The sequence below is a fragment of the Strongylocentrotus purpuratus genome, unplaced genomic scaffold (assembly GCF_000002235.5).
Source record: "Strongylocentrotus purpuratus isolate Spur 01 unplaced genomic scaffold, Spur_5.0 spur5_scaffold_18, whole genome shotgun sequence".
NCBI classification, from domain to species: Eukaryota; Metazoa; Echinodermata; class Echinoidea; order Camarodonta; family Strongylocentrotidae; genus Strongylocentrotus; species Strongylocentrotus purpuratus.
In genome coordinates this window covers 26,790,656-26,806,317 of record NW_022145603.1, presented here as the reverse complement: position 1 = coordinate 26,806,317, position 15,662 = coordinate 26,790,656, and the positions used below count along the sequence as shown (strand labels likewise).

The window sequence follows — 15,662 nt, the reverse complement described above, 5'->3', positions numbered from 1 at the left end:
CCTGGATCCGCGCCTGGTATTTCATCCCCATAAATCAGTGGGTTCTACAGCGGTAGGAACACAGAACCGAACCAGGGATATTTAAACTCACATATCCCTGACAGAACTAAACCTCTAAACTTGTGAATGATGATCTTAGCCAGTTTTTTTTAATGCAATTCAGATATAACCAGGGCTGTCAACCCTCCCGCATTGCATTTGGAGGGATCGAGGCTCATGCACGCCACCACGCTCATTCTCCCGCCGCCCCAAAAGCTCGTAGCGGGGAAACTCCCACCACCACGCCTTCCTCCCGCTCTCCTGCCAGCGTTATTTTTTCGGCTGTATAACACCAAAAGAAGGATACAGAAGAAGAAAAACAAAAAAAGCTTACATGTTCGTTCAAGTCAATGCAGAACAGCCTTCGTGAAGGAATAATGTACGCAAGCACCGAGAAAAAGAAAAGAAATTACCGCATGGGTCTTACTTTTTCGTAACACAACGTATGAGCAATTTCTTCAACACATTCTCGGGTAAGTTAGCATCGTGCTTTGTAGACCGAAAGCTTCAGTCTCTATAATCGTCGGTTGTTCCACTGAGACTACGTCTGGCTCCACTAGACCTCCGGTTACAGAGACTGAACGATCGCCTATATATGTTGAAGATATCACGGCTAGATTTTAGCCGTTAAATTATAGGCCTCTCCCCACAAACATGACAAACTTGCCACGGCCGTATTGTTATGCCCCCAAAATCCCCCAAAATCCCCCAAAATGTCATTTTACCTCGTGTATATCCAATTTTAAATTAGGCCTAGGCTATACATTGGTTCCACTTACCGGGAGGAAACACCGTGATAACGCCATTACGAACGTGTAGATGGCGCACATGTGGAACAACCGACGATTATAGAGACTGAAGCTTTCGGTCTACGTGCTTTGCTGCAGTGGCATCAGTTGATGTAAGCCCGCTCGCCTGGCCTGCCAAAATGAGCGAGTGAGTGTGATCGTTGACTTCTGCATGTAGTCTACTTAGCCTGACTTTGGCTCGAGCATAGCATATTTTAATGTAAATCATTACACAAGATATGTTCTCAAAAGTGATTTCAATTCTTATATTCCATTGTCTTGATTGGCTTGGTTTAAAGGGTCATTCTTGCCATTCCAATTTAATTGTTGCAGTCAACAGGGGGGGGGGGGGGGGGGGGGTGGAGTGGATCTAACTCCAGGAAGCTCCGACGTGGACACCGAAGGTGTCGGAGCTTTAGAGGCTGCATAGGAAAACTATTCAAACAGCGGGTTGGCCGGGCGACGTCTCAAAATATGCAAAGGGATTAATTACAATTTTGACTTAATTAGGAGGTTGCTCGACTCCTCTGGGCATCTCGCAGGCCGCTTGAAATTATAATTTGAAGAAGTCTTCGATGGGAGTAATTCTTCGTCCTACCCCGACGATTCTTCCATGCATGTTGTATCGTCGATAGGCCTACTAGTCCGGCAGCCAAATCCAGATTATTGGCCTAACCTTGTTTTAGGGTCTATAGTTTTTTTTTCAATGGATTATGATTGCCTAAACCTTCTATTTGAAGAATCCGATTGCTGACACTCTGTCAGCCTTGAGCAATTTAAGATATGTGACGTCATACAAAATGGCCGCCAAAGTACATGATTTTTCTCTAAAAATGTATAATAAATATAAAACAAGGATTTTTCTACAATTTTGGGCTGCCAAATGTCTGTATCTCTCTAGGACCATCACTACAAATTGTTTCGTGATGTTGCACGGCCATAGATGACAAGCTAATTTGCATATTTTGAAATAGCGCCCTCTATAAATATATTAATTTTGCATAAAAATAGGTGTGCCAGCCAAATGCCAATTTCTTAGATCTACGTCACGTTAAACACATATTATATGCTTCGTATGCATGAAATAATTACGATTGTGCTGCATTTATCTTACATATTTTTTGGTCTAAATTAAGATACATGTAAAGAAACCAAGATCTACAAGAGAATCAGTGAAAAGTGATTTTACGGTACATTATTAATAATAATAATAATAATAATCTGGTTTTTTATATAGCGCTCAATACACCGATCCAACGATGTACCTAAGCGCTTTACAGATATATTATTACCCCGGTCATCGGATTCAGGCTTACCCGCACACAATGTGTGCACATTTTCCACTCCCTGGGGAGCATTCCAGCCAGTCGCCATTTTACAGGCGCACACTTGCTCGTTCAACCACATGAACGTTCGCATCCTACCGGGTACCCATTTAACACCTGGGTGGAGAGTAGCAAGTGCAGGTAAATATCTTGCCAAAGGATATTAGTGCCGTGTCGGGATTCGAACCCTCGACCTTCGCATCTACAGTCAAGCGCCTTAAACCACTCGACCACGACACTCCCATTGTTCCATTCATAAGCTTTTTTTTAGACCAGCATTGATCCAGCGTCAGTGAATGATGATAAAGCATTTGGCATCTGTACCGGACAGATGCATGAGTTTTAACAGAAGTTACCTGGTGGATTCTATGACACAATTTCCAAGAAAGTCTACAACGGGTACCTGACAGAAATTGTCAGCCCAGACACCAACTGTAAACCAAAGTGTTTCTGGAGTTTCATAAACGGCAAGCGATGCGATGCTTCAGGGTTGGCTCCATTGAAATAATCTAATGGAAAGACTTACTCAGATAGCCTCTCAAAGGCGAACATTCTAAGTAATCAGTTTTCATCCATCTTCAACTGCAATGAAGATATGACTAGTCTGAGAGACAAAAGACGAAGCCCCTACCCAACTATGGATCACATTACTATCTTGCCACCAGGGGTTCTGAAGATCCTGTCTGAGCTTGATGTTCATAAAGCCACTGGTCCTGACCAAATCCCAGCCAGACTTCTGACCACCAAACTGACATCTGTGTTCCCTCTATTCTTCCAAGCCTCCTTAACCAGAGCGTGCATACCTGATAAATGGAAGATGGCTATATATATTGATCCCATCTTCAAGAAAGGTGACCGTAGCAAGCCAGATAACTACAAAGCTGTCTCTCAGACGTCAGTAACCTGTGAAGTACTGGAGCACATCGTTCTTAGCAGCAACATGAACCACCTTGAAAGCCACAACATATTGTCTGATGCACAACATTGCTTTCGAAAGAAGCGATCCTGCGTCTCACAGCTTGTCCTTGCTGTCCTGGACCTTGCCAAAGGCATCGATGCCAGAGACCAATTGGACATGACACTCCTTGGTTTCTCCAAAGCATTTGACAAGGTTCCCCATGGAAGGCTAGCTGTTACACAAGCTCTAATTCTATGGAATCTGGGAACCCACACATGCTTGGTTTTCTGGCTTCCTGAGTTACAGGACCCAGCAGGTGTTACTGGAAGGACCCATCTCCAACACCAGCCAAGTAACATCTGGCATCCCGCAAGGCAGCGTTATCGGCCAGATGCTGTTTCTCCTCTTCCTCAATGATCTGCCACCGTACCTCTCCCCAAACCCAACAGTCAGGCTCTTTGCTGACGATGGCATGCTATACAGCAACATCAAGACATAGGAAGATGCCTAACGTTTCCAAGAGGATCTTGACTCACTGCAACGCTGGGAGCGTGATTGGCTGATGGAATTCATCCCACATAAATGTCAGGTTCTACATGTCACCAATAAACGCAAATCTATCATCAAATTCACGGACAGACCCTAGATGACAAAAATATAGCAAAGTATCGAGGTGTTGAGTCGCAGAAAAACCTCAGCTGGAACCCACATATCAACATTATCAGCAAATACTCCAACTCCACCCGTGCCTTTCTTCAAAGAAATATCCAACCATGTCCTAGAAAAGTTAAATAATTGTGCTACGATACTCGCCTTCAACCAATCATGGAGTATGCCATCATCATAATTATATGGGACCCTAACACTCAAACAATTAGCAATCATCAAGAAGCTTGAAATGGGTCAACGGCGCTATGTCCGCTCCTTCTGCAATGACCACTGCAGGACAAGCAAAGTAGAAGCCATCCTGAACCAGCTCAAGTGGCCAACATTACAAGAACGCAGGGTACAGGCTCAGGTGGTGATGATCTTTCGCATCAACAACCCGCTGAAAGACTTTCCACATACTTTCCTCACTCCATTAACATCCCTGCACAGAGGGCATTCCAAGAAGATTATTGTTCATTTTGCCTGAATGCTTGTCTAAAAGAGGAGCTTCTTCCCGGATACAATAAGACTCTGGAACTCCCTCCCTTTGAACACCGTCAATTGTACCTCTGTTTAACAGCTTCAAGCAAGAGTTTCTTGCTGTGCAGCTCCTGCTATGACTAAACAGTCAAATCCTAGAGAGGCAGTTGCAGACAAATTTCATGTGTGTCTGTGCTGTTGAAGCCGTGGCTAGCTGCCGTCTTTGTTGTCTTTTCTCCTCCCACTGTTCTACTCTCTTCTGATCACTCCTCTGTATACATGTCTTCACAGCGCATCTCCATTTGGGGCAGTCTGAAGCATAGGCTTCCCATTTTGTAGGGTTGATTTCACTGGCCTCCATATCCCTCTTGCACACATCCATGAAGCGAAGGCCAGGTCTTCTAACAGTCCTGGTTCTGGTCGCTAACTTTCCGTACAAGATGTCTTTTGAAATGCGGCCGTCTTCCATTCGACTGACATGACCAAGCCGTCTCAGCCGTCGTTGTGATAGAAGAGCGTAGATGGTCATCATCCCTCCTAATTTTTGAGGACATCCTTGTTTGGAATGTGGTCCTGCCATTTGATGCCTAGCTAGGATTCGCCTCAAGTAGCGGAAATGGAAAACATTCAAACGGCGCTCCTGACTTGCATACAGGGTTCACAACTCACTGCCATATAGGAGAGTGCTGAGCACATAGGCCTGGTAGATCTTCATTTTCGTGTCGGTGGTTTATAGTAAAGTGTTCTTCCAGGCCTGCTTTGAGTGTCTAGCCATCTTGGTTGCTGCCTTGCCAATGTGAACGTTGAGCTCGAGATCAAGGGAGAGGTTGCTTAATACATGGAGCCGAGGTAGGTGAAGTTTTCAACCACTTGGAGGGTGTAGTTTAATTAACATTGGAGGATTCGAAAGTCTATGACACCAAGTTGATCTACTCTAGAGTAATAGGACTGCAGGCAAGTTGAAGATATGTCAATATCAAGAATATTTTGTCATGGAAGCTTTCACCAGGTCAAAGGCGAACTTGAAGAATTTGACAAAGGTTGACGTGTCACTTGAACAACCTTGTACAGCCCGTTTGATGGTTGTGCTCTACTCTGTATCAAAATCTGATGATCTTTGGTTGGTGTGCCACCAGGGTTTCTAGAAGTCATGACGAATCGAGAGTCATCCAAAAGAGTCTTCCCACCTCATTGCTTCCCTCCCAGAAACTACTGACAACAAACTACAGTTGATCAACATCATATACCGGTATGCGTGATTCTGCAGAATGATGAGGTGTTCAGAAATAGGCAAAAGCACAAGCTGGTCATTACCGGTCAAGATGAGGTATCTGTTGAAATGATACCAGGCAGCGATGTCATGCCAAGGGAAGATCTTTCCATAACACATGAAGAAGCAGACAACATCATAGTACAGCAAGCGATTCAAATTGCTGCTAATGAGAAAAGGTATGTTAGGGTCGTGGCTGTTAGGGTTAGGGTCCATCATTATGTACATGAATAACTTAGAACGCCAATGATCATGGAGTCATCAAAGAGCGAACTGTTATTGACATTCCTGCCACTGTACACAAGTTAGGAGATATCATTCCATCGATGTTGGCAGGACATGCGTTGAGGGGATGCGACACTATTGGAGCATACTTTGGGATTGAAAAGGGTACATGCATTGCTGAAAGTGATGAAGCAGAAGATTTGACTCCCTTTGGACTCAGTTGGCAAGAGAGCTCATCTGCAAACATGTGTGTGGAAGCACGCCTTGCAGTCACGACCCACATCATTGGATCCTACAAAGTATGGCTATGCAAACGAAGAGGAAACTAAATCCCTGATCCCTGTCACAGTACTTACAAATGTACAACTCGCACCGGACAACATATTAAGGTTAATACGGTGCACTTGTGCGAGTGGAAGCCTATGTAAATCATCACGGTGCCAATGCAACAAAGCAAAACTAGCATGCACAATTTTCTGTGGTTTTCGCGCCTCTGTCGAGTGTTATAACGATCAAACTGAAGCAGCAAATGATAGCCATTGGAAGGTAACCATGTTTGGTCATTTTGGGTGGATATTTCGCTTTATTAAACTCATAAATTCCCTTGTAAGAGAGGAACCTTTTCATGATAGGTTCATATAAAAGTATGTATTACCTCAAAATACAAATCAAATTTCGGAATGCTGTCACTGAAAACGGGCATTTAACCATATGGCACCTCATATCTATGGGACAGAGAGCATGAAATTCTAGCTTGTTTTCTTCAAGTATTAAAGATAAAGACCAGTTATGGTCATGCGATTGCATTGTGAAAGAAACGTTGTGGAATCGATCAGAAAAGGTTGATCATCTAGCTTATAAGTATTTGTGTGTACTGCAAGGTTCTGGAATCATCAAAACGATTAGAAATTTGGCCCAGTCTTGGTAAAGTTACAAGCACTGTACACAGAAGGATGTATATGGGATAACGCGACACGTGCGCGATATCTATCAGGTCTAAATATATATAATAATTTACCAAATATATCAATTAGTAGGCGGTTTCTCAGCAAAATTTGTATCATCACGTATTAGTCAAAACATATTCTTTCACATGATTGGTGATAAGAGCTTCCATTTCATTTTTTGAGAGGGGGGGGGGGGGCGTTTCCAAAACTGATCTTTACCTTTAAAGTACAAAATAACAAAAAAATCACACCAAAATGTGGTGCACAATTTTTACTAATTGTATTCAGTGCGTGTGACTTATACAAAATTTTAATTTCATGTTAGAAATTGGCATTTGGCCATCATTTAAAATTTGCAAGTTAACGTGTCTATAGAGGGCGCCAATCTAAATTATGCAAATTTACATGCCATTTTTTATCATTCAACATCGTCAATTTTTATTTAGTGATGATCCTAGAAAAAAAATCAAGATATTTGACTGACATTTAATGTAGCAAAATACTGTAAACAATTTTGTTATCATTAATTTTGGTAAAAAAGGGTATTTTGGCGGCCATTTTGTGTGACGTCACATATCTCAAATTGCTCAAGGCTGACAGAGTGTCAGCAATCGGATTCTTCAAATTGATGGTCTAAGGAACTATAATCCAAAAAAAAAAAAACTATAGACCCTAAAACAAGGTATATCGAGATGGCTGCCGGACTATACGCACGGTTTCATATTTGCTGCGCCGGCCGCTACCGCGCATGAAAAGTTTATATTCTAAGCCCCGGAGCTGCTCGAAATGAATGCTTTTAACATTATTTTCTGTATAGGTACCATCATGTACAGCTCGATCTACAACACCTGGAACAACACCTGTCACAATGCCAGCTACAACACCAGGAACAACACCTGCAACAACTCCGGGGACGACACCAGGTACTACACCAGGTTAGTTCAAGTTTTGGTATGGGTATAAAGCTAGACACCATGGGCGTAGATCTGTAATTGATACCTATTGTTCAGGGGGGGGGGGGATGATCTATTCATTCATCCCCCCCTGAACAATAGGTATTACGTAAGGATTGACGCCCATGCTAGACACGCTATGGTACTTACAAGGATTGAGATTCTATGAATGTCATGTGGTTTTTGCCTCTGTAAGCAGCTTTGAGTATATTTTACAACTAATATATGGAATTTCCGATGCCACATGGCAACTAATTATCAAGTAAACTTAGCGCAGAAATTTTGACTATAGGATGTATAGTTCTTTTATAGTATTGCGTTTAACATCCCCCCCCCCCCCTTCTCAGGAACAACACTGGGAACAACGCCAGCTACAACACCAGGAACAACGCCAGGAACAACATCCGGAACAACTCAAGGAACCACACCAGGTACTACACCAGGAACATCGCCTGGAACAACAGCCGGAACAACCCCTGGAACGACACCTGGAATAACACCTGAAACAACACCTGGAACAACTCCGGGAACCACACCAGGTACTACACCAGGTAATTTCAAGTTTTTTTGTGAGTCTAAAGCTAGACACACTATGGTACTTACAAGGATTTGGGTTCTCTGTATATCATGTGGTTATTGCCTCTGTAAGTAGCTTTGAATATTTGTTACACCTAATGTATGGAATTTCCGATGCTACACGGCAACTGATAATCAAGTAAACTAAGCGCAGACAATTTACTATAGGTGTGTAGTTCCTTTATATTATTGCGTTTAACATATTTTTCCGTCTCAGGAACAACCCCAGGAACAACACCTGGAACAACGGCTGGAACAACATCCGGAACAACCCCTGGAACGACACCTGGAACAAATCCAGGAACCACACCAAGTACTTCACCAGCTACTACACCAGCTACCACACCAGCTACTACACCAGCTAGTACACCAGGTACTACACCAGCTAGTACACCACCTAGTACACCAGCTACTACACCAGCTAGTACACCAGCTAGTACACCAGCTACCACACCAGCTAGTACACCAGCTACTACACCAGCTAGTACACCAGCCACTACACCAGCTACCACACCAGCTAGTACACCAGCTACTACACCAGCTAGTACACCAGCCACTACACCAGCTACTACACCAGCTAGTACACCAGCTACCACACCAGCTAGTACACCAGCTACCACACCAGCTAGTACACCAGCTACTACACCAGCTACTACACCAGCTAGTACACCAGCTAGTACACCAGGTACTACACCAGCTAGTACACCACCTAGTACACCAGCTACTACACCAGCTAGTACACCAGCTAGTACACCAGCTACCACACCAGCTAGTACACCAGCTACTACACCAGCTACTACACCAGCTACTACACCAGCTACTACACCAGCTAGTACACCAGCTACCACACCAGCTACCACACCAGCTAGTACACCAGCTAGTACACCAGGTACTACACCAGCTAGTACACCACCTAGTACACCAGCTACTACACCAGCTAGTACACCAGCTAGTACACCAGCTACCACACCAGCTAGTACACCAGCTACTACACCAGCTATTACACCAGCCACTACACCAGCTACCACACCAGCTAGTACACCAGCTACTACACCAGCTAGTACACCAGCCACTACACCAGCTACTACACCAGCTAGTACACCAGCTACCACACCAGCTAGTACACCAGCTACCACACCAGCTAGTACACCAGCTACTACACCAGCTACTACACCAGCTAGTACACCAGCTAGTACACCAGGTACTACACCAGCTAGTACACCACCTAGTACACCAGCTACTACACCAGCTAGTACACCAGCTAGTACACCAGCTACCACACAAGCTAGTACACCAGCTACTACACCAGCTACTACACCAGCTACTACACCAGCTACTACACCAGCTAGTACACCAGCTACCACACCAGCTAGTACACCACCTAGTACACCAGCCACTACACCAGCTACTACACCAGCTACTAGCTGGTGTACTAGCTGGTGTAGTACTACACCAGCTAGTACACCAGTTACCACACCAGCTAGTACACCAGCTAGTACACCAGCTAGTACACCAGCCACTACATCAGCTACTACACCAGCTACTAGCTGGTGTACTAGCTGGTGTAGTACTACACCAGCTAGTACACCAGCTAGTACACCAGCTACTACACCAGCTACTACACCAGCTACTACACCAGCTAGTACACCAGCTAGTACACCAGCTAGTACACCAGCTAGTACACCAGCTAGTATACCAGCTACTACACCAGCTAGTACACCAGTTAGTACACCAGCTACTACACAAGCTACTACACCAGCTAGTACACCAGCTAGTACACCAGCTAGTACACCAGCTACTACACCAGCTAGTACACCAGCTACTACACCAGCTACTACATTAGCTTCTACACCAGCTGCTACACCAGGCACAACATCGGGTTAGTTCAATTTTTGGTGTGGGTATAAAGCTAGACACACTATAGTACCTACAAGGATTTGGGTTCTCTGAATATCATGTGATTATTGCCTCTGTAAGTAGCTTTGAATATTTGTTACACCTAATATATGGAATTTCCGATGCCACATGGCAACTGATAATCGAGTAAACTAAGCGCAGACATTTTACTATAGGTGTGTAGTTCTTTTATATTATTGCGTTTAACATATTTTTCCGTCTCAGGAACAACCCAAGGAACAACACCTGGAACAACCCCTGGAACAACATCCGGAACAACCCCTGGAACGACACCTGGAACAACACCTGGAACAACTCCGGGAACCACACCAGGTACTTCACCAGCTACTACACCAGCTACTACACCAGCTACTACACCAGGTACTACACCAGGTACTTCACCGGGTTAGTTCAAGTTTTGTTGTGGGTATAAAGCTAGACACACTATGGTACTTACAAGGATTAGGGCTCTCTGAATATCATGTCGTTATTGCCTCTGTAAGTAGCTTTGAATATTTGTTACACCTAATATATGGAATTTCCGATGCCACACGGCAACTGATAATCGAGTAAACTAAGCGCAGACATTTTACCATAGGTGTATAGCTCTTTTATATTATTGCATTTAACATATTTTTCTGTCTCAGGAACAACACCGGGAACAACACCTGGAACAACGCCTGGAACAACATCCGGAACAACACCTGGAACAACGCTTGGAACAACATCCGGAACAACCCCTGGAACAACACCTGGAACAACTCCGGGAACCACACCAGGTACTTCACCAGCTACTACACCAGCTACTACACCAGCTACTACACCAGGCACAACATCAGGTTAGTTCAAGTTTTGTTGTGGGTATAAAGCTAGACACACTATAGTACTTCGGAGAATTTGGGTTCTCTGAATGTCCTGCGTCACTTCCAGTATTTGTTACAACTAATTCATAGAATTTTTGATGCCACACAGCAACTGATAATCGAGTAAACTAACCGCAGACATTTTACCATAGGTGTATAGTTCTCTTATAGTATTGCGTTTAACATTTTTTGTCCTCTCAGGAACAACACTGGGAACAACCCCGGGAACAACACCAGATACTACACCAGGCACAACATCCGGAACAACACCTGTAACAACGCCAGCTACAACACCAGGAACAACACCTGAAACAACTCCGGGATCAACTCCGGGGACCACACCAGGTACTACACCGAGTTAGTTCAAGTTTTGTTGTTGGTATGAAGCTAGACACACTATGGTACTTTATAGGATTTGGGTTTTCTAAATCGTTAGGGTGCGAAAGTTAATGTAAAAAGGTGACTATATATCTGAAATGATTCTTAAATTGATGTGCATTGTTATTTGCAGAATATTATTTGAATTCATATCTGGGGAAATAATGCTGTTAGCGACTTGATCGGTTGTGTGTGGGGTTAGGGTTTTGGCTACACTTTTGTCTCAGGTTAGGTTTAGAATTAAGGTTATTGTTTAGGTTGCAATATGGGTTTCTGCGCAATAAATTCAGTGACTGGGGTAATAATGCTGTTAGCGCCTTGGTCGGTTGGATGTGGGGTAGGGTCTTGGCTTCAGTTGTTAGGTTATGGTTTAGGTTGCAATTAGGGTTTTCGGGCAATTATTATTATTATGATGATGATGACGATGATGATGATGATGATTATGATTATGATGATTATTATCGTTGCCATTATATCTACTAATCATTATTACTATTATTCATTATAATATCATTATTTACTGATTTCTTCCTTCAATTTCAGATGTTGTGATTTTTATGGTCATCACCTTCAACAACACATACCAGATTGATCTCGCAAACTCATCGTCTTCTGCGTTCATCAATTTGGCCAATGCTCTGTGCGACAGCGTGAGTTTTATAACACATTTTAACCTCTCAGTTTCAGTTTATTGTTACATATTTCATATACATTTTAAGTTAAGCAAACCAAATGGAGACAAAAATCAGAAAGTGAGTACCTCATATCAATTTGTCTGAATGCATTGAATAAAAGTTTGAACTAAAAAAAAGATTGAATTGGAAAAGAAGAGTGAAATATGGAGTGGCCAATGTAGAAAGCCATGCCTGTGTGTTTAATATAGGCCCCAAATTGTAGTAAATTTCATCCCAAAAATTGTTTGTTTTAAGAGACGAGTAATGAATGACAATCACAGCAATATAATTTGTGTTCGAAAAAAGGGCAATGATAAAGTCTTTTTTATCACAACAATGTAACAAACTAGACTTTAATTCGTCACTTTGACGAATTAGGTGATACGTATGCTAATGGTTTACATAATAAAGAATGCATTACACGATATCATATTATTTCATGAAATGCTTCATCCATTAAGATCTATCCATATGTCAAGTTTAAATTGTGTCCCCTTGATCATTATGGATCTAGGGAAGATAGATTGAAAAAATATGACCATTGACCCTGCGCAGTAACCAGTTACACCTTTGACTCTAATTTACATCATGAAGATAACATTTTGACGATTTTATCTTATTCAAAGAAATGAAAATGTAATTGATAAATGATTATCATCATTATGATAATGATGATCATGATGATCATGATGAAGATCATAATCATGAGCGGGATCCTGACATCTTATTGACAAAATGAGGGGTGATTTAGATAGCACATAGTCTTAGCTACAGCATACTCAAAAATCAACAAAATCCAAGCAGAAATAACGGCGATATTGCTCGCAAAAGACAGGAATGTAGAATCCAGATTTGAGAAAAAATTATCTCCCACAGGGATTACACGCAAAAAGTAATGGATTAAGTGAAAATAGGGAAACAATAAAGTAAATAGGGTTGTTTATTACATTATTTGCGATTCTACGTGTTCGAATAATTAAAGGAGATGGTACAGTGAAAGGTCAACAAGAAAAAAAAAGTTCAGAATTTTTTTTTGGGAGACACCCGGACTCGAACCCGGGATCTCAAGGTCGGAAGTCAAGTGCGTTACCGATATACCAAAACATTTCCCATAGCGATTACACGTAAACGAAAATGGAATTCTAAAATCCCACTTTGCAAGTAAAATATGAGCATGATCCCGGCATATGATCGAAAAATGAAGTACACATTGGAGATAGCTCATTGTCTCAGCTACAACATACTCGAAGCTCACCGAAAAAAAAGTCAAAACAACGGAGATGTTGCTCGCGAAAGACGGAAATGTAGAATGCAGTTTTGAGAAATAGTCATGTCCCATAGACAATACACGCAAAATGTGAAAAATCGACATGCCTCCTTTAATTGCAAAAATACGCCATGATACCTTTGTCAAACAGGAAAATTGTGTACACCATATTTGTAAGAAATTATCTCAGCTACAACATATCAAAATTTTGAAGAAAAACAATCAATATTTTTAGAGATACAATCAATTTTCCAAAAATATGCAAACGTCATAATATGCAAATTTAAATTTTGAGTTCGGAGGCCATTATGATGACATCATGAGTTAATTGAGGATCAAATGAGACATGAAATCATATCTCCAACTCATGATCTATCAACATATGAAAACATATTGGGAGTTCATATCTATTCTGAAGAGTTACAATGAATTTTGTATAGGTATGTTTTTGCCCATATATTGTGGATAAAGATAACGCAGATCTGCGCGCGCTGTCAACTTTGACGGACGCTCATTGCGTTATTAAAAGGTGAACAAATTATCAAAATGCTTGGAAAAATGTGCCAAATACGCTGAAATAGAAAATTTGGCAATTCTATGTTACAAAATGCTAGTGCGCAGAAAAAACGCGCGCGCATGCGCGTGTGCATGATTTTTTGTCAAATACTCCAAAAGACCTAAAACGTATGCAAAAAAAATTTGAGATGATTTAGAGCATTTTTAATTTTTGCGCGCGCGGACGAACGCGCCCGCGCGCATTTGCGCACGTTTATTGACCTGAAATTGACCGGACGAATATTGATCTTATTCATGATAAATATGAATGAAAAATTACTTTCCGTTATGAAGATATGATCATAAGTTGATTTTCACAAAATGGCGCCTAGATGACGTCATAATGAATTTGAGTCTTTGAAAAGTCACGCAGTTCTAAGTTAGACTAAGATCTATCATCATGGCAAGTTTCATGATAATGGCTTTATTCAGTCTTGAGATATCCTGCGAACAAATTCGAGGAAGAATAATAATAAACTAGATTTGTAATACTTGTTTGGAACAAGTATAGGTGGGCTGGTCCAACTAAAATTTGAGACAAAATGAAGGGCACATTTGAGATATCTTATCGTCTCAGCTACAACAAACTCGAAGTACAGCGTAAACGAAGCTAAAACGACGTAGATATTACTCGCGAAAGACGGGAATGTAGAATCGAGTTTTGAAAAAAAGTCATGTCCCATAGAGAATACACGCTAAATGTGAAAAATTGACATGCCTCCTTTAATCGCAAAAATACGCCATGATGCCTTTGTCAAAATAAAGAATAATTAGAACTGCATCTGTAGAAAATTGTCTCAGCTAGAACGTATCAAAATTTGTAAGAAAATCGATCAATATTTACAGAGATACAATCAATTTTCTATAAATATGCTGACGTCATAATATGCAAATTGGAATTTTGAGTTCGGAGGCCATTATGATGACGTCATGAGTTAATTGAGAATCAAATGAGACATGAACAAATATCTCCGAATCATACTCTATTAAAATATGAAAAAAATTGGCGTCACCTTGCATTCTAAAGAGCTACAATGTATTTTGTATAGGCATGTTTTTGCCCATATATGCTATGTATTACAAGAGCTCGCGCGCACGGAAATTTTGTTTAACGGTCGATCATTCCGTTTTTAATAGTCATAAAGAAACAACCATGGCATCTATTTGTTTGTAAAAATATGTAGAATATTATGAAGAAAAAAAAATGGCGATTCTATGTTGTGTAATAGTTTTACGCGCGAAAACGCGCGCGCATGTGCGTGTGCGCGATTTTTTATAAAATGCTTAAAATGGCCTCAAACGTATGCAAAATGATTTTGAGACGATTTTGAGCATTTTAAAATTTTGCGCGCGCATTGACGCGCGGACGTATGCGCACGCGCGCGTTCTTTGACCTGAAATTGACCGGACGGATATTGACCTTGATCATGATAAATATGAATGAGAAATAACTTTTGGTTATGAAGATATGATCATAAGTTGATTTTCGTAAAATTTTACAAAATGGCGCCTAGATGACGTCATCAGTAATGTTTAATGTTGAAAACGTTATTGTGCTTTGTACATATGCCTATACATATGTGTGCTAAATTTCAAGGCTTTTGATTGAGCCATTTTCAAGTTATCCTGCCAACAAAAAAGTGGTTAGAAATAAGAAAAATAAATAATAAATAAATAAATAAATAAAGGCAATTCTAACGAAATTATAAGGTGGTCTGTACGTTATACAGCCCACCTGATAAACTAGACTTTAATTCGTCACTTTGACGAATTAGGTGATACGTATGCTAATGGTTTACATAATAAAGAATGCATTACACGATATCATATTATTTCATGAAATGCTTCATCCATTAAGATCTATCCATATGTCAAGTTTA

General features: G+C 41.3%; 1 protein-coding gene across 1 annotated transcript in view; it reads left to right on the top strand.

Annotated features, from left to right (window-relative positions):
• Positions 1–228: 228 nt before the first annotated feature.
• The window catches only part of LOC105437152 (probable GPI-anchored adhesin-like protein PGA18), a gene marked incomplete at its 3' end in the record, with an annotated part of 29,975 nt that continues 14,541 nt past the window's right edge, over positions 229–15,662 (top strand). The window contains exons 1-4 of the mRNA XM_030989633.1: positions 229–512; positions 7,438–7,555; positions 7,921–8,112; positions 11,830–11,936. Of these exons, the coding sequence (XP_030845493.1) occupies positions 7,489–7,555; positions 7,921–8,112; positions 11,830–11,936 (366 nt within the window). The remainder of the gene's footprint in view (positions 513–7,437; positions 7,556–7,920; positions 8,113–11,829; positions 11,937–15,662) is intronic.